Raw genomic sequence first — 20845 nt, 5'->3', positions numbered from 1 at the left:
TGAGAGGGGGAAAAAACTGTCACCTGCTTGTGTCACGTCAAGAAACTAATCTCCTCAGATCTTCCACCTTTATCGCCACCATCCCCGGAGTCCGGCGCCTTTCGGTCTAAAAGTTGTCGGGTCACAGCTCCAGAACTCATTGACCACTGGGAGCGCACGCCCACCCTGATTGATCCCCCCGGCCCGGCCTGGCGAGCTCCTGGTTACCTGTCTGCGCTGCCCATCAAAGGTTATCCTATGAGGTGCGAGGGCTGGGAGGGGAGGCGGGGCCGCAGCGGATGGCACACCTGCCGATGGAAATGATTGCTCAAACAAGGGAAAATCTGCAGATGCTGGAAATCCGAGCAACACACACAAAATGCTGGAGGAACTCTGCGGGTCAGGCAGCATCTGCGGAAAAGAGTACAGTTGACGTTTCGAGCCGAAACCCTTCGGCAGGACCACCTTGTTGACTGAGAGGGGTGGGACTCGGAGGTCCGAGTCAGCCTATGATTGAGCCCCCAATGTTTGACGGACAAGGACTGTCTGGATTTCACATGGCGGAATGTTTCGTGGATAAATTGCAGCCTTAAGGATAACAAATACTGCTGTAAAGACCGAGCGCTAAACAGCATCCAAAAATATTCCAGCTTCTTGTCAGGACAGGGGAATATCAAGAAAATCATATTATCCAAAATAATACTTTATACTTTATTGTCGCCAAACAATTGATACTAGAGCGTACAATCATCACAGCGATAGTTGATTCTGCTCTTCGTGCTCCCTGGAGTACAAATCGATAGTAAATATTAAAAATTTAAATTATAAATCATAAGTAGAAAACAGAAAAGGGAAAGTAAGGTAGTGCAAAAAAACCGAGAGAAAGGTCCGGATATTTGGAGGGTCTGGCCCAGATCCGGGTCAGGATCCTCTTCTCTAACCAACAATAATTTCAAACTCCCCTTATTTTATTTATAATCAACATGAATCAGCTTGAAGAATTTACTGTCATGTGCATAAATCCAGAGAGATACATGCAAAATGAAAAAAATAAACACGAGAGATTCTGCAGATGCTAGAATTCTCAAGCAACACACACGCGCGCGCACAGACACACAAATACATACACACACAAACATATACACACACACAATGCTAAGAGGAACTCAGCAAGTCAAGGTTCTCCGCCCAAAAAGTCGACTGTTTATTCAACACACATCAAAGTTGCTGGTGAATGCAGCCGGCCAGGCAGCATCTCTAGGAAGAGGTACAGTCGACGTTTCGGGCCGAGACCCTTCGTCAGGACTAACTGAAAGAAGAGCTAGTAAGAGATTTGAAAGTGGGAGGGGGAGGGGGAGATCCAAAATGATAGGAGAAGACAGGAGGGGGAGGGATGGAGCCAAGAGCTGGAAAGATGATTGGCAAAAGGGATATGAGAGGATCATGGGACAGGAGGCCCAGGGAGAAAGAAAAGGGGGGAGGGGGAAAAACCCAGAGGATGGGCAAGGGGTATAGTCAGAGGGACAGAGGGAGAAAAAGGAGAGAGAGAGAAAGAAAGAACGTGTGTATATAAATAAATAACGGATGGGGTACGAGGGGGAGGTGGGGCATTAGCGGAAGTTTGAGAAGTCAATGTTCATGTCAATGTTCAGACAGGTGTTTATTCTGCTCGATAGGTGCTGTCTGGCTTGCTGAGTTCCTCCAGCATTGTGTGTGTGCTGCACAATGAAAATACGCAGCATGATAGCTCCGTAGACTCAGAGAAAACATAAAACATAAATTATATATAAATTATACAAGAGAACAAAAGACTGCGTAAAAAGCGGACATAATGCAAAATACAAGCTCACTAACGGGGACTAAACTGGCGTCCTTGGGCGTTTTATTCTTTGCTATAATGTTAGAAATGTAAAGTGTAATCTACAGGCGAACTGAGAGCAGGGGACCCCGAGGCTGTCGGAGGCTCCCGATTTACTGACGGCTGCTTAAAGTATTGGTATAGCAAATGCAAATCCAATTATATGTTCTTCCTACCTATCGCAAGTCTCTCAACAGGTACATTTAATGTCAGAGAAATGTATACAATATACATTCTGAAATTCTTTCACATGGATTGTTGAAACACTAGTGTTGAATTTATCGATTTCATTAGACAGGTTTTGCTAACCTGATAAATGTGAACCCAGTCTTCCTCTATTACTCCAGTGAAATGTCTCGGCCAGACAAACAAATTAAACTTTGGAAATAAAATTGTTTAGAGTTCCCAGTGATTGAGAGGAGGACTTCAGATTCGGAATCCGTAGAACACCCTGGTTACTGCGGCGGGTGTGACCCTGTTTAAATACCTCAGACTATTTAAACTTCGAAAATATAATTGCCTAAGACGTGAGATTCGTTCGCACACATTTACTCTTTTCCGGGACTCCATAAAATGCTCCTGTAATTGGGAGAGGGAATTTTGGAAATACACTTATGACAGGTCTCGGTCACTGAGTTCCCCCTTTCCTTTTACAGAGTTGGCGAGGTTCCCGTTCGCAACAACTCACTTTAACGTCACTCTCGTATAGTTTAGCTTTTTTTCCTATTTAGTTATCGAAATAAATTCAGGCAACAACCGTTTGATGGTCTGTTTCCTCGCAGTCTCTCGTTGCCTATCTTCACTCTTTAATCGTGTATTCTCCACTATTTACTTATTTTGTAATTTATACTAATTCCATGTTTTTGCACTGCTGCCGCAAAGCAAAACGCATTTCACGTCATCGAAGACGGCGATGGTCAGCCTTGTTCTGATTCCAATTCTTTCTACGTCTAATAAGTGACAACAATAATTACCCATCGAGCGTTCGGCTACTCCCGTTAAATCCGCTGGTGTCTGCACCCTGCGGGCTCTGAGCGGGGCAGCCCGAGCGAGGACAGGCGGCGAGACAGCGAGAGGCGGCGGCGGCTCGCCCTTGAGCTATTCCCGCGCTACCAGGTGAACCTCGATTCAATGAGACTCTTTAATACAACCTTTTTGGCCTCAGTTTTCCTTCAGCCAAGGAGTGGACAGGAGAACGGAGGTTGTCCTGTCCATCTCTGAACAGAAATAGAAACCGATTTCTGGGGGCTCATCCTTGTGTGATTATTAGACCACTCATGAAGACCATTAAGTGAAAAAAAAACACGTTAAAACCCATATTTTTCATCCATACAGTGGCCTGAATGTCTACGATGAAAGAACGGGGTGTTAACATTTTCCACCCGATTAAATGACGTGGTGTACGGCGGGTCCGGTCAATTTAACACTGTTAAATTACGACACACCCGCCGTATTCGTCAGAAGTTAATTGTTACAGGACTATGCCGTAACTGGACTTCGGTTATTACTTCGCAGACTCAGGAGACAGCAGGTGCTGGAATCTGGTTCACCAACCCTTTGGAGGTACTCAGCGGGTCGAGCAGCGTCTGTAGGGCAGAAAGGAAATGTGGACGTTTCGGGTCGAAACCCCGTCCCGAGACGACGGTAATTCCTTTCCTCCCACAGCTGTTTCTCGACCCGGCGAGTTCCTGGAGATTGCCGCTTAAGTTATTGGTTCTGGTGTTGCCATTCAAGCTCGATTTAAACCGGACTCTGAACGGGGTCGATGACATATGACGAGTTGGTGGGGAATTCATTGTGGAATGGATACATAGAACTTTAATAGCTCTTCTATGCCCATTGAGTTATACAGTTAAAGCTAAGATTAATTCTATTTTTCAGAAACACGTACCCTCAGTTTAAAATAACATCTTAAGTGATGAATCTTATACTCAGGAGATTCTGCAGACGCTGGAATTCCAGGACACCCACACAATGCTGGAGGACCAGAATTGTGCTGTAGGTTTTCTATGTTTCCATGTAACTCAGCAGGCCAGGCAGCATCAATGAAGAGGAATAAACAGTCGGCGTTTCGGGCCGAGACCCTTTTCTTCAGTCTCCTGAATTCAGGCCGTTTGGTGTGGGTTGACTTGTTTTTCTACACACCATTAGAACTTACCGGGCTGTAATTCATGATGAGTCTTCCGCTCCTCGAAAAATCCCCTTTAGTCATTTCAGTAAACGAAATCATTAACAACAGGAATTCTGCAGATGCTGGAAATTCAAGCAACACACTTCAAAGTTGCTGGTGAACGCAGCAGGCCAGGCAGCATCTGTCCTGACGAAGGGTCTCGACCTGAAACGTCGACTGTACCTCTTCCTAGAGATGCTGCCTGGCCCGCTGCGTTCACCAGCAACTTTGAAAGGAAATCATTGTAGGTTTTAAAGCCTGTAGTTCGTGGTTGAGAACGGAACATTCTAACTAATACATGTATTGAATGATTCCAGTTTTAACATTAGGAATATGTTGATTGCAAGTGTCACTGCATATGCGTGAGTACAGGAAATTTTAAACACGAGAGATTCTGCAGATGCTGGAAATCCAGAGTAACGCTGTTCCTGGAAAGGAAGGGAAATCTCCCCCTTGCTTTCCAATCCTGAAGAAGGGTCTCGGCCCGAAACGTCGACTGTTTACTCTTCTCTTTCGAAGCTGCCTGGCCTGCTGAGTTTCTCTCGCTTTTTGCGTGTGTTCCTTTGAATTTCCAGCATCTGCAGATCTCCTCGTGTTTGTAACACACAAAAAGCCGGGGGAACTCAACGGGTCAAAGCAGCATCTAAGGAGCGGAATAAAGAGCCGATATTTCCTGCCGAGACTGTCCCTTCATCGGGACTGGCTATTCCTCTCCATAGATCAGGAGTTCTCAACCTGGGATCCGATCCCTCGGTTAACATCGAAATTTACAGCACATTACAATGTTGTACCGACCATGTAGCCTACTCTGGAAGCTGCCTAGAATTTCCCTACCGCACAGCCCTCTATTTTTCTAAGCCCCGTGTACCTATCTAAGAGTCTCTTAAAAGACCCTATCGTATCCGTCTTCACCACCTTTGCTGGCAGTGCATTCCACGCACCCAAACTCTCTCTTTTTAACAAACGTACCTCTTAAATCCCCCCTGTAGTAGTAGGGGTCCATGGCATAAAAAAGGTTGGAAACCCCTACCGATGATGCTATCTCACCTGCTGAGTTCCTCCAGAATTTCGTATGTAAGACAATAAATTGTATGTTAATACAATAAATTTGCAGATATTGTTTGCAGTAATATTTATTTGTGTTAAGGAATTTTATTTTCCAAACGGGATTATTGCAAGGTTAACATCACTTGCATCTTCTGAATTTAAAATCGCGATGTTCAGTTACTTAACAAGTGAGGAATTTCAGATTTAGTTTATTTAAAAGTGAGGCGCAATAGTGTCACACAAGACTGCGGCGAAAGTGAGCTAGGTCTTCAAATAATCGTTTGTTATTGATTGCTTCGATAGGGCCATTTCTCCGTTACGTCTGTGGGTTGGACCCCGTCTCCATGGCGAGCTGGTGTGTAACTGAGAGATTTCTATAAATTGCTGGCTTCAGACAGGGTCAGAAGCAGAAAGATATTTGAATATCCAGGTGCCTTTGAATGGTCTGATTCTGTCTGGTCCTCGCCATCTCCATCGCGATATTCCTCCTTTTTTATTGTTTTTTTTTCCCATTCCTTTCTGCTCAGCTCTTCAATTCAAGGCGATGGACTACGTTTATGATGAAGATCTTGATGAACTGTGTCCAGTGTGTGGAGACAAAGTATCCGGTTATCATTATGGACTATTGACCTGCGAAAGTTGCAAGGTGAGTGTAGAGACGGTCCGTTCCGGTTTATTAGAAACGATAACTAAGTTGGCCAAATTCAGGCCGAATTCCTATTCAAAATCGACCCCAGTGTAATAAATAAATTGCACAGTTAAAATCATATTTACAGTCTCTACAAAATGTCTAGAGTTTTGGTTTGGGGACCAGATGTAGAGGAAGCTACTTGGTCGGATTGTTTTCCGTCATGATGGGGCAGAGTTCTTTTTTTTCTGAGCTTTTCAATAACTTCGCCCCTTCTCTCCCCCCCCCATAGGGATTTTTCAAGAGGACTGTGCAGAACAGTAAGCGCTACACTTGTACGGAGAATCAAAACTGCAAAATCGACAAAACCCAGAGGAAGCGATGCCCGTACTGCAGATTTCAGAAGTGCCTGACCGTGGGCATGAGATTAGAAGGTAAGAGTTCAGGAAGCAATGAAAACTCCGAAATTTGTCTTCACCAGTGGTCAGGGCACCTTGGTACCTTGGAAATGGTTACCACGCAAGTGTTGCACATTGAAGGATACGTGGCGAGAAATAGTATTTTTAACTTCAAAATATTAACATATTATCATACACGTATTAACCAAAGTGCTACGGGCCATGGTTATAAACAAACATTTCAAAGCTACCCTATTGCTCAATATTGCGCCTTCTAGACGGCCACAATTATTTCTAATTCGTTGAGCCTTAATGCGGCTTTATTTTCGTGCTCAAACCACTGAATATTCCTCTGGCAAACCCGTATGCCAATAGACGGCCTTTCACACGATGACCGTTATTGGCTCTCATTTAATTCATTTGGCAAACAAAACCAGAGTGAGTTCAATGTATGAAACAGCAAATACACTCTGGGTGTTAATATAACATGATGGACGGTTCGTGTGATTCAGACATACTCATTGACTTGAAATTAGATTAGAGTTGAAATTAGATTAATGTTTGATTCATTTGTTCAAGATTCAAGATTGTTTAACCTCATTTCCAGTGCACAAGTGTAACGAAGAACAAAATAATTCTTACTCTAGATCTGATGCAGCACAGAAAAACACAGTAAGATAAAGAACACAATAAAAAGGCAATAAATATGAATACATAAGATAACTTGTATACATAGATTGATTGTATGTCCATAAAGTGACACACGGCACAGGAGTGTCTGAACATACAGTGACTCTGACAGGAAATGATAAAGCAGTGGTGAGTGCATTCACGGTTGGAGGTGTTGATCAGCCTTACTGCTTGGGGAAAGTAACTCTTTTTGAGTCCGGTGGTCCTGGCGTGGATACTGCGGTACGTAGCCTCATCCCTGCTGGGAGTGGGACAAACAGTCCAGGAGCAGTTAGTTATACATTACAGCATCTGAGATCAATCAACATCTTCAATGCTTTACCTGAAATCCACAGATAATTGTACTTAATCTATGAATGGAAATAATAACTCTTCATGCAGGTGGTCAGTGAAAAATAAAAGCTGCAGAAATAGCTAAAAAAAATACACAAAATGTTGGAGGAACTCAGCAGCTCTCTATATGGGAAGTTATATCAAACTGCACATCGAAAAAACACTTCAACTTTCCTGATATTCGAGTACTCAGAGAAATAACAACACAAAGGCTTCTCATCCTTAAAGTTGGGATGTATTTTGTCTTAAATTTAACCATAAACTGTAATAATATAACAACTAAAACAGAAACTCGAATTTTGATTATAGAGCCATTATATTATTACTTTTTACAGGAATTGTTCTACATCAGAATTTTGAATTTGTTATACACCTTACCTTTGAAATAATCAACTTTTTAATGAAATTATGAAACTATATACCAAAAAACTCCTATAATGAATGCAAACTAAACAAACCATATAAATGCACATCATATGAGGTGAGATATCCATCCCTGATTGCTTTAAAATGAGATAAGATTTGACTAGTTTTGGAGAATTAGGAGAAGTGTTGTTGTAGTGTTAATACAATAAATCAAAATGCTATGTTATTGGCATGTGAGAAACACACTAGCACCACATGGTATTTATTATTCACAAAGTCTTTCCAGAGTATTCTTTTTCTTTTTTTAATTATGGCCTGGTGTGTTCTTTTTGTAGCTGTCGATGTTAATCTATTGACAGTTTGATGATTACAGTACATTGTAGATTGTATACAGAGTTAAATTAAAAACACGCACACACACACACACACACACACACACAAACACACACACACACACACACACACACACACACACACACACACAACCACAAGCACACACACACACACACAACCACACACACACACACACACACAAACACACACACACAAATTCAATTCCCGTGCAAAGGAAACCAACCAATTGTAAATAATTAGCATTTGACTTTTACTGTTTTAACTAATGAGAAAAAACCCTGAATTCTATTTAAAAAAATTGATTTACCCTGTTTCACCAATAAACTCCAAGCCAGCAATAAATGTAAATTCTCGGGGCTGACATTTTCATTCAGATTGTTTTACGAAAACTACACTTGTCTCTGGAAATGAACATTTAGATTACTGGTCGAGCCAATTTGTTCATTGGATGTGCTAAGGAACAGTGCAATGGGGTGACTTGCTAACTCCGTAAATGTCAATGTTCATTTGACAGTAAATATAACTACATTGATATTGCGGATTATGACAATGTATGTATTATCATAATTTGCAATATACATAGAAATCCTACTCCAATTTGCATAGACCATTCTGTAGAAGATTACAGCGTAGAGCATTATAGAACATTTAGTTACACGTTATGGAGTTGATGTGACACTTCACTGACTTTTTAATAGCCGATTTTGCTCAGTAGTAATATACAGTGAGAAAAACAAACATAACCAAAATTCAAATGATAGAAGTATCTTGCTGAGCAATTTTTTGGCTGTCTTTTTTTTAATTTAATTTTTTACTGTACTGTATATATTTCTCATTTATAGTGTTTTTATGCATTGCTGCCACAAAACAAAAAGATTCCCAACATATGCCAGTGATATTAAATGTGATTCTAATTCTAAAGTCCCTTAATCTGCTAACGAAGCCTTTACATGAATCTGACGCCCAGCAGGACTAAACCATTCGAGACATTACTGCTCATTACAGGATTGCTCGGTCTAACCGGATTGTTTCAGACGAAATCTTGAAGGGGCAACTAGATCTAATCATAGGAGGGTAGTGAGGCTTGTCTTCTGAAAAGGCAAGATTAAATCAGCTGGCGATATTGCTTCACTTCAATTTACTTTATACGTCTATTATTTTCTGCCTGGTGCATCAAAAATTCTTGTGGAGTGCAGAGTATTTTGGATAGTAAAATAAAACCAGCAAAAAATGATGGAGCCAGACAACATCTGTGCAGAGAGAAATGGAGTTTATCAGGTCTGTGACCCTTTAACAGTCCTGAAGAAAGGTCTCGGAACTGAAAAGTTAACCCCTCTTCTCTCTCCACAGATGATATTGAATATTTACAGCATTTCTGCAGTCTTCTAAATCCACCTTAGAATCAGTATTTAATTTGATTCAAAGACAAAATAAATTTTATTATCAAAGTATATATACGTCACCATATACAACCCTGAGATTCACTTTCTTGCAGATATTACAGGAAAATAAAGAAATAAAATAGAAATTATGAAAAAACACTATACATAAATAAAGACTGATTAACAACGAATGTGCAAAAGAAGACAAATTGTGCAAATAAAATAAATATCTTTTTGTGACCATCTACAACAATGAACTTATCTTAGATGTTTCTGTCTCAGTAAAATTTTGATGATAGTTATTAATGAATAAAATGATAAGTTTTAAAGTGGCTTTCTGGAGTTTATGTGAATATCATAGCTATGGCTTTTTAAATTATTATTTGATATAATCTTTTCCCATTTGATCTTCTTTATAAATTGCAGAACGCTTAATTTCTGAATCCCGGATTGTTTGATTTCTGGTTTGTGGAGTTCACAGTTTCCATTGTTCTGTGATTTAGAGCCAATAAAAAACACTATGTTTATTTTGATAATTATTGGATGATGAAGTGGTTAATTTACTTAGAGGAGAGGATTTTAACATTATTGCAGTTATACAGGAGATGAGAGAGACTGTACCTGAACTATTGTATAGCTTTGGTCTTCTTATCTAAGAAAGATTGTACTAGTCTGAAACAGGCAGCATCCGTCATTAAGGATCATTGCATTCAGGACACACCATCTCCCCACAACTACCAGCAGAGAGGAGATACAGGAGCCAGAAGACACATGCGCACCATTTCAGGCAGAGCTTCCTCCCCTCCAGCACTAGGTCATTAACTATTAACCATCATTATTCCTCTTTGGCACTATTTATTTATTTTTGTTAACATATCGTAATGATTTTATGTTCTGCACTGTGCTGTAGCCACGAACAACAGATTTCACATCATGTGTCAGTGGTAATAAACATGATTCGGAAGAAGGAGAGGAGAGCTTATTGAAACTTACAAGATTCGTTTTGAGCTCAGCTGACTTGAAATAGGGATGACGTTTCTCTGGGTTAAAGAGTTTATAACATCACATTTAAGGTCAATCTCAAGATTATAAGTTAACTCAAAGTCAAGTTCATTGTCAAATGTGCACGTGCATGTATGCACAGGTGCAATGAAGATTTTAATTTAGATTAGAGATCTACAGATTTTTGGATGATAAAGGAATTAAAGTCGATGAGTGGGTACTGTGGTCAGAATGGACTCATTGGGCAGAATGGCCTGTATCCATGCTGTATTGGTCTATGACTTCATGCATGGCAATGGAGCTAATCTTGCAGAATGATATAGAGTCATACAGTGTGCATGGGTTACTGGGTCAGTATGAAGGATTAATAAGTAACTCCTGTTTCTAATTCCCCTGTTCTTATGTTCAAGCAATTACAATTAGACAAATCAGTTAGCCACAGTAATAACTCCACAAATTGACCTCATGGGGTTATTACCAATACTAAGCAGGAGGAGAGGTTTTACTTATTAGAACTATTTCTTAAAATCATATGAAGGGGATTTTCTCTTTGGAGTGAAGGAGGATGAGAGATGACTTGACAGAGATGCACAAGATGATAAGAGGCATAGATCGAGTGGACAGTCAGAGACTTTTGCCCAGGGAGGAAATGACTAATTTTAAGGGGTATAGGGGAGATGTCAGAGGTAGGCGTTTTTACACAGTGAGTAGTGTAAATCCAGTGGTGTCTGGAGTGACAGCAAAGGCTGATACATTGGGGACATTTAAGAGACTCTTAGATAGGATCCAGGGTGAAGGAAAAACAGAGGGCTATGTGGGAGAGAAGAGTTAGAATAATTTTAGGGTAAGTTAAAAGATAGGCACAACATTGTACTGTGCTGTGTAGTTCCATGTTCTAAAGTAATTAATAATCTAATAACAGAAAATGTAAATCTCATGTTCGTTCATTCATTATGTGCCATGTTGTATGATGTAGGTAATCGTGGTCTTGCCAAATTTTTCTACAGAAGTGGTTTGCCATTGCCTTCACCTGGGCAGTGTCCTTACATCACAGGTGACCCCAGCCATGATCAATACTCCTCAGAGACATCAGTGGTCACATAACCAGGGCTTGTGATGTGCACCAGCTGCTCATACGACCACCCACCACCTGCTCCATGGCTTCACGTGACCCCGATCAGGGGGAGGTGGTGGGGACAGTGCTAAGCAGATCCTACACCTTGCCCAAGGGTGTCCTACAGGTTAGTGGAGGGAAGGAACACCTCATATCTCCTTTGGTAGAGATGTGCGTCCACCCCGCTACTCTAAATCCAGTGTATAATTTAGATGAGATTAGATTAGATTATGAGGACACGCAGTCCTCTTTTATTGTCATTTAGTAATGCATTCATTAAGAAATGATACAATGTTCCTCCAGAATGATATCACAGAAACACAAGACAAACCAAGACTGAAAAAGCTGACAAAAACTACATAATTATAACATATAGTTACAACGGTGCAAAGCGGTACCATAATTTGATAAAGAACAGACCATGGGCACGGTAAAAAAAAGCCTCAAAGTCTCTCGAAAGTCCCATCATCTCACACAGATGATAGAAGGAAGAAAAGCTCTCCCTGCCATGAGTTTCCAGCGCCGCAAACTTGCCGATGCAGCACCCTGGAAGCACCCGACCACAGCCAACTCTTGAGTCCGTCCGAAAACTTCGAGCCTCCGACCAGCCATCCGACACCGAGCACCATCTCTGCCGAGCGCTTCTGAATATATTATGAAAATGCAGCCTTGGTCACAAGAAACACCGGGAAAGAATGGGCCTGGTTTTGGAGACAGTGGATAATTTTATGCTCAAGCCCCAAATCATGCAACTGATACAATGCCAAGTGTTAAGGAAATAGATTACTTGGAGAATATGATTCACTTTGCCCATTGACTAGACTCCATGGATGACCACGTTGAATCAATACTGGCATTGAATTGTCTGGACCTTCACTTATCATTGATGAAATAAAGAGGAAGAGTTGATGAGTTTTCTTTGAGCCAGGATACATTCAAGAGGAAGGACTTACAAAGAATAATTGTGAAGTGCTTCTTAGAGTTAAACAATCTATAGGTCTGTGTGGTTTTACTTCCCTCTTTTATAAACACGTTATTTAAAGTCAGAAAGCAAAGTACTAAATTTGGTTTGATTTCCATAAAGAAACATCCAATATGTGTTTGACATGAAACAGGGAGATTTCAATAATTTCTGATTCTAAGTAATTTGGCACTGTGCTTTTGGGTTTAGTAAAAGGAAAACATTCTCCAATTTCAGTTTGTTTACGCAGAGGCACCTGTCGCCCAATCGGACTGATCTACTGTGCAAATCAGAGGGAGCAGATTTCTCTGAGCAAGTGTAAGTTATTCAAAAAAGGAAAATGGGACATGTTGGAAATCTGAAAAAAAAAATCAGAAAAATCAGGCCAAGCAGCATCTATGGAGAAAAATATAAATAGCAATTGATAGTTGGGTGATCCTTCATTAGAACAGTGAATACAATGACCAACTTAGATTTTTTTCCGGTTCCATATATTCACTGCTTTTAACCTGGTCTTCTGTTCAAAGTCAAAACAACTTTATTAGCAAAGTATGTATACGTCACCATATACTAACTTGGGATTCATTTTCTTGCAGACGTTTACAGGAAAATAAAGAAATGTGATAGAATTTATGAAAAAAACTATATGTAGACAATGACAGACAAACAGCCAGTGTACAAAGTACTGAGAACACGAGTTGTGGCCTTTGAAAATGAGCCCAAAGGTTGAGAAATCATTTCAGTGAAGTTCTCCATGCTGGATCAGGAACCTGGTGGCTGAAGGGCAATAATTGTTTCTCAACCTGGTGGTGTGGGACCTAAGGCTCTTGTACCTCCTGCCGAATGGCAGTAGTGAGGAGAGAGCATGACACCGGTGGCTGGGTTCCTCAGTGATGGATGTTGCTTTCTCGTGGCAGTGCTCCATTTAAATGTACTCAGTGGTGGCGAGGGCCGTAACCACCGCTTTTCTGTTCCTGGGCATTGGTGTTTCCATACCAGGCGGTGATGCACTCAGTCAGCATACTCTCCACTGTACGTCTATAGAAGTTTTGTCAATGTTTGAGGTGACGTGACAAATCTACACAAACTTCTCAGAAAGTGAAGGCACTGTTGTGCCTTCTTTGTGATGCCACTTGGAGACTTCACAAAGAAGCGATCCTCGCCACTTCAGGAGCCTGATGGTTGAGGGGTAATAACTATTACTGAACCTGGTGGTGTGGGACCTAAGGCTCCTTTACTTCCTGTCCAATGACAGTAGCGAGAAGAGAGCATAGCCTGGATGGTGGGGCTTTTTGATGATGAATATTCATCGATATTAAGCATCTTGCTTTGTATCTTGCTGATTATTCATTGGAGAAGACAACCACAGGTTGTGCGATTGCTTTGCGGATCATCTCAGTTCTGGCTACGAGGTGACCCTGAGCTTCCACTCACTTCAATTCTCATCCACTCCTCCTCTGAATTCGGTCTCTGGTACACTTTGAAAATAGTTGGCTGATGGAACAGCATCTCCTCCTTTGATTATGAGCCGGGTCACACTCGGCCCTCAAAAATGACCTCAATAAACCAGGCTGCTCTGATACAAGGTAATCAGTCTGTAACATTACTCAGTTTTCTTTCTCCTCATCTGCTGCCCAACCTGCAGAATTCATTAAATCAACCTATCCTTTCTTCGAGCTCTCTTAGCACTGGACTGCATGTTAACGAGCAGAATGGGAATCAGATTGACTATCACTGACTTATATAACGTAAAATTACTATAAATTAAACAATAGATATTGGCACTGGAAAGTGTGAAGACACTTGCGGATTGCTCCCAGCACATTGTTTGGCTGTGTAGCTGTTGACCCAAATGACGTATTTCACTGACACAAGAGATTCGGCAGATGCTGGAAATCCAAAGCAACACACACAACATGCTGGAGGAACTCAGCAGATCAGGCAGCATCGATGGAGAGGAATAAACAGTCAGCACTTCAGGCCAAGACCCTTCATCAGGACGTATTTTGATGCACATGTGACAAATAAATGAACTTGAATCTGAATCTAATAAGAACAATGTTCCCCAAGGATGGTGGGAGGAATTGGTATTGGAATTGGTTTATTATTGTCACATGTACTGATGTACGGTGAAAAGCTTGTCTTGCATTCTGTTCACACGGAGCTAGAAACATAGAAACATAGAAAATAGGTGCAGGAGTAGGCCATTCGGCCCTTCGAGTCTGCACCGCCATTTATTATGATCATGGCTGATCATCCAACTCAGAACCCCGCCCCAGCCTTCCCTCCATACCCCCTGACCCCCGTAGCCACAAGGGCCATATCTAACTCCCTCTTAAATATAGCCAATGAACTGGCCTCAACTGTTTCCTGTGGCAGAGAATTCCACAGATTCACCACTCTCTGTGTGAAGAAGTTTTTCCTAATCTCGGTCCTAAAAGGCTTCCCCTCTATCCTCAAACTGTGGCCCCTCATTCTGGACTTCCCCAACATCGGGAACAATCTTCCTGCATCTAGCCTGTCCAATCCCTTTAGGATCTTATACGTTTCAATCAGATCCCCCCTCAATCTTCTAAATTCCAACGAGTACAAGCCCAGTTCATCCAGTCTTTCTTCATATGAAAGTCCTGCCATCCCAGGAATCAATCTGGTGAACCTTCTTTGTACTCCCTCTATGGCAAGGATGTCTTTCCTCAGATTAGGGGACCAAAACTGCACACAATACTCCAGGTGTGGTCTCACCAAGGCCTTGTACAACTGCAGTAGTACCTCCCTGCTCCTGTACTCGAATCCTCTCGCTATAAATGCCAGCATACCATTCGCCTTTTTCACCGCCTGCTGTACCTGCATGCCCACTTTCAATGACTGGTGTATAATGACACCCAGGTCTCGTTGCACCTCCCCTTTTCCTAATCGGCCACCATTCAGATAATAATCTGTTTTCCTATTTTTGCCACCAAAGTGGATAACTTCACATTTATCCACATTAAATTGCATCTGCCATGAATTTGCCCACTCACCCAACCTATCCAAGTCACCCTGCATCCTCTTAGCATCCTCCTCACAGCTAACACTGCCGCCCAGCTTCGTGTCATCCGCAAACTTGGAGATGCTGCATTTAATTCCCTCATCCAAGTCATTAATATATATTGTAAACAACTGAGGTCCCAGCACTGAGCCTTGCGGTACCCCACTAGTCACCGCCTGCCATTCTGAAAAGGTCCCGTTTATTCCCACTCTTTGCTTCCTGTCTGCTAACCAACTCTCCACCCACACCAATACCTTACCCGCAATACCGTGTGCTTTAAGTTTGCACACTAATCTCCTGTGTGGGACCTTGTCAAAAGCCTTCTGAAAATCCAAATATACCACATCCACTGTTTCTCCCCTATCCACTCTACTAGTTACATCCTCAAAAAATTCTATGAGATTTGTCAGACATGATTTTCCTTTCACAAATCCATGCTGACTTTGTCCGATCATTTCACCGCTTTCCAAATGTGCTGTTATCACATCCTTGATAACTGACTCCAGCAGTTTCCCCACCACCGACGTTAGGCTAACCGGTCTATAATTCCCCGGTTTCTCCCTCCCTCCTTTTTTAAAAAGTGGAGTTACATTAGCCACCCTCCAATCCTCAGGAACTAGTCCAGAATCTAACGAGTTTTGAAAAATTATCACTAATGCATCCACTATTTCTTGGGCTACTTCCTTAAGCACCCTGGGATGCAGACCATCTGGCCCTGGGGATTTATCTGCCTTCAATCCCTTCAATTTACCTAACACCACTTCCCCACTAACATGTATTTCGCTCAGTTCCTCCATCTCACTGGACCCTCTGTCCCCTACTATTTCTGGAAGATTATTTATGTCCTCCTTAGTGAAGACAGAACCAAAGTAATTATTCAATTGGTCTGCCATGTCCTTGCTCCCCATAATCAATTCACCTGTTTCTGTCTGCAGGGGACCTATATTTGTCTTTACCAGTCTCTTCCTTTTCACATATCTATAAAAGCTTTTACAGTCCGTTTTTATGTTTCCTGCCAGTTTTCTCTCATAATCTTTCTTCCCCTTCCTAATTAATCCCTTTGTCCTCCTCTGCTGGACTCTGAATTTCTCCCAGTCCTCAGGTGATCCACTTTCTCTGGCTAATTTGTATGCTTCTTCTTTGGAATTGATACTATCCCTAATTTCTCTTGTCAGCCAGAATGAGGTAAAATAATAGCAAAGCAGGGTAAAGTGTCAAAGCTACTGAGAAGGTGCAATGCAGGTAAACGATAAATGACAAGATCATAACGACGTAGATTGTGAGGCCAAGAGTCCATCTCACCACACAAGAGGTCTGTTCAATAGTCTGATAACAGTGGGATAGAAGTTGTCCTTGATCCTGGTGGTACTTGCTTTCAGGCTTTTGTGTCTTCTGCCCAACAGAAGTGGACAGAAGAGACAATGTCCATGATGGGAGGGGGACACGTGATTAAACTGGCTGCATTCCCAAGGCAACAAATATGTATTACGTGAATGGTCCTTTCACTTTCTGAGAGGAATACAGGATTGGTGGATCTGAGAGAGTGGGATTAAATCTCTCCATTCCTTGGGCAACAATCAACACAATTCTTTCCCTGTTTAGGAAAACCTAATCTGAAGTGTTTCCCACCTTTCTGTCAGAACGGAGAACAATAGAGCACACTACAGGCCTTTTAACCGACTCCAAGATCAATCTAACCCTCTCTCCCACATAAACCTCCTTTTTTCTATCACCTATGTGCCTAACTAAGAGTTTCTTAAATGCTCCAAATGTATTATCTCCCTCTACCATCACCTCTGGCAGGGTTTCACACATCAACTACTCTCTGCATGAAAAATAACTACCTGCAGCACCCATCTCCCATACTTTTCTCCAATCTACTTATAATTAGCCATTCCACCCTGGGGAAAAGCCTCAATCTGTCCACTCAATCTATGCCTCTTATCACCTTGTATACCTCTATCAAATCATCTCTCATCCTCCTTCGCTCCAAAGAAAAAAGCCTCAGCTTGCTCAACCTATAAGATTTGATCTCCAATCAAGGCAGTGTTGTCTGCACACTCTCTAAAGCTTCCACATACTTCCTCAATGAGGCGACCAGAAGTGAACAGAATCCTCGAAGTGAGGCCTAACCAGGGTAATGTTGAGCTGCACCAGCCTCCTGCACATCCCTACATCCTACACTGTCGCAAGTGCGGAGCAAGGGTGGACCCAAATGCAGGACATAAACATGTTTTGTAAGGTTAACTTAATTGAGTTTATTACTCGTTACAAGGAGAGCAAAGCGGAAGCAGGAATAAGAGTAATGGACAAGGACTCAGGCCCTGAACTAGGCCGGGACTCAGGCCCTGGACTAGGCCGGGACTCAGGGTCTGGGCTAGGACTCGGAGCACGGACCTCGGAGTCAGGACTCGGAGCACGGACCTCGGAGCCAGGACTCGGAGCACGGACCTCGGAGCCAGGACTCGGAGCACGGACCTCAGAGCCAGGACTCGGAGCAGGGACCTCGGAGCCAGGACTCGGAACGCGGAACTCGGAGCCAGGACTTGATACTTCAACCTTGGAGCCAGGACTTGGAACTCAAACACAGGACATAGAACACTGAGCTGGGAATCCTCCTTAGACACAGGATGGAGTCGGGACCCTTCTTATTCATTGGGCAGACTCAAACACAGGACAATAAAATACTGAGCTGGGAATCCTCCTTATATACAGGATGGAATCGGGACTCAGGGTCAAAAAGACACAGGGTCAGGACCCTTCCAGGGTACAGGGTCGGGACCCCTTTTAGACACAGGACATGGATACGGAGACCACACAATGGACAGAACTATAACGGGGCACCAATACGCTCCAAGCAGCGGTGAGCTCTTGACTCACTCCGGCGGGTTAACTTTGACTGACCCGCTCTGGCAAGGGAAGGCAGCTTGCTGGCACTTGCTTCGGGAGGAGACTAGGCTTACTCCGGCAAGAAACTTAGTTGGCTCTGGCCAGATGACATTGGCTCGCAGTACCTTCGGTGACTTCGATAACGCTCTCGCCCGAACAACTGAAGCCAGAGACTTATAAACTGCCGGTTCAGTCAAGAGTAAATTGCCTTTAATCACCAAGCCTGAGGGGCACAGGAAAACAGGGAATTAAAGGGAAACAGGGAGTCAACGGTCCGGATCATAACACAAACAAAGTAAATTTAAAGGGAACCTGATCCGGACCATGACATACACAATGTTTGTCCTGCAGAATGATCACCCTTTTCCACAGTCAGACATAGACAACCTGAGCAGATAAATTCCAGTTAGAGTCAGAATCTGGTTTATTATCACAGCATACATCTGCGGCCACTTTATCATGTAGACCTATACACCCGCTTGTCAAAGCAAATATCTGATCAGCCAATCATGTGGCAGCAACTCGATGCACAAAAGCATGCAGACATGGTCAAGAGGTTCAGATGTTGTTCACACCAAACAATCATAATGGGGAAGGAATGTGATCTTAAGTGAGCTTGATTGTCGGTGCCAGACGGGGTGGTTTGAGTATCTCAGAAACTGCTGATCTCCTGGGATTTTCACGCACAACTGTCTCTAGAGTTTACAGGGGATGGTGCAAAAAAACAAAAAACGTCCAGTGAGCGACAGTTCTGTGGGTAAACTGTGGATTAGCACCTTGTTAATGAGGGAGGTCAGGGGAGAATGGCCAGATGATTTCAGGCTGACAGGAAGGTGACAGTAACTCAAATAACCACACGTTACAACAGTGGTGTGCAGAAGAGCATCTCTGAATGCACAACATGTGGAACCTTGTGAATGGGCAACAGTAGAACGCCATGAACATACACCCAGTGGCTACTTTTTTAGGCACTGTGGCTACTGGGTGTGTGTTATGAAATGTGTTGTTTTGGAGCAGCAAAACAGTGCAATACATAAAATATGCTATTAATTACAATAAGAAATATATATAAAATTACATAAGTAGCAAAAAAAGGGGGAAAAAGTAGAGAGGTACTGTTCATTGACTGTTCAGAAACCTGATGGTGATGATAAGAAGCTGTTTGTAAAATGCTGAGTGTGAGTCTTCAAACTCCTGTACCTCCTCCTCGACGGTAGTAATGAGAAGAGGGCATGTCCTGGGTGATGGGGATCTTTCATGGTGGATGCTGCCTTCTTGGTCTGGGTGATGGTGTCCTTAATGATGAATGCCACCTTTTTTGAGGCGTTGCCCTTTGAAGGTTTGCTCGATGCTGGGGCGGGTGTTTCCCATGATGGAGCTGGCTGAGTTTACAAACCTCTGCAGCTTTTGCCAATCCTGAACGGGGGGGGGCGGGCGGTCTCCTGAACCCCTTCCCAGATGGCATTGGGGATATCATTACCGAAGGTCAGGGGTGATATTCACAGTGTGTGATCAGGCTTTGTTCGGATATGAGTCGGTATGTTTCTCCTGCACCTCACCTCACCGGTGATATACACTTGGCTAGGTGACGGCGCAGATGTGCTTTGTAATCAAGCTGGTCTCAGTCTGTTTTCCAAACCAGAAGCCCTCCTCCGTGGAGCTTGGACTGCAGCCACGTCGAGCTGTGCTCAGACATTTGACTGGTCAGAAATGGCACTGTCGGCCCCCCCCCCCCCCCCACCGCCGTCTGAGGTGACCTCATGTTACCGCTAGGAAAATCGACCTGAAGTAGCAAACAGCAGTGTGCGCAGCTCTGAAAATCACCAAGGGAAAAAACTTAGGCTAACATTCTGTTTCTGCAGAATTTAAATAATTTTGTTTATCTTTAATATTTGTGTGCAGAATATAAGAAAGAAGGCACTGTATCATTAAGTAAATGTACAATGAGAATTACTCAGGCTTCATTGTATGACCATTCATGCCTTATTTCAAAGTTCAAAGTAAATTAATTGTCAAAGTACGTATATAAAACACAGAACAGGTCAGCACAGGAAAAGGCCCTTCAGCCCACAATATCGTGCCAAACCAATAAAATTAGCAGTCAAATGGCCTCTTCTGTCTACACAACGTCCATATTCTTCCATTTCCTCACATTCATGCGCCTATCTAAACGTCTCTTAAAAGTCTTTAACGTTTCTGTCTCTACCACCACCCCAGGCAATGCATTCCAAGCACCCACCACTCTCTGTGTAAAAAACTTGCCCCTCACATCCCCTTTGAACTTACCCCCTCTCACCTTAAATGCATGCCCTCTGGTGTTAGATATTTCAACTCTGGGAGAAAGAAACTGTCTGTCCACTCTATCTATACCTCTCATAATCTTATAAACCTCTATCAGATCTCCTCTCAGCCTCCATCACTCCAGAGAAAACAACTCAGGTTTGTCCAACCTCTTGTTATAGCACAGACCCTCTAATCCAGGCAGCACCCTGATTAACCACTTCTACACCCTCTCCACAACTTCGACATTCTTCCCACAATGGGGTGACCAGAAGTGTATGCAATGCTCCAGATGCGGTCTAACTAGAGTTTTATAAAGCTGCAACATAACTTCCTGACTATTGAACTCAATGCCTTGACTAATAA

General features: G+C 42.7%; 1 protein-coding gene across 1 annotated transcript in view; it reads left to right on the top strand.

The window, feature by feature from the left end:
* The window catches only part of LOC140186499 (nuclear receptor subfamily 5 group A member 2-like), a 109374-nt gene that overhangs the window by 9474 nt on the left and 79055 nt on the right, over window positions 1–20845 (top strand). The window contains exons 2-3 of the mRNA XM_072240853.1: window positions 5582–5700; window positions 5975–6116. Of these exons, the coding sequence (XP_072096954.1) occupies window positions 5582–5700; window positions 5975–6116 (261 nt within the window). The remainder of the gene's footprint in view (window positions 1–5581; window positions 5701–5974; window positions 6117–20845) is intronic.

The sequence above is a fragment of the Mobula birostris genome, chromosome 22 (genome assembly GCF_030028105.1).
Source record: "Mobula birostris isolate sMobBir1 chromosome 22, sMobBir1.hap1, whole genome shotgun sequence".
NCBI lineage: Eukaryota > Metazoa > Chordata > Chondrichthyes > Myliobatiformes > Myliobatidae > Mobula > Mobula birostris.
Note: the sequence above shows the minus strand (reverse complement) of the source record. Positions and strands in the feature narration are given on the sequence as shown.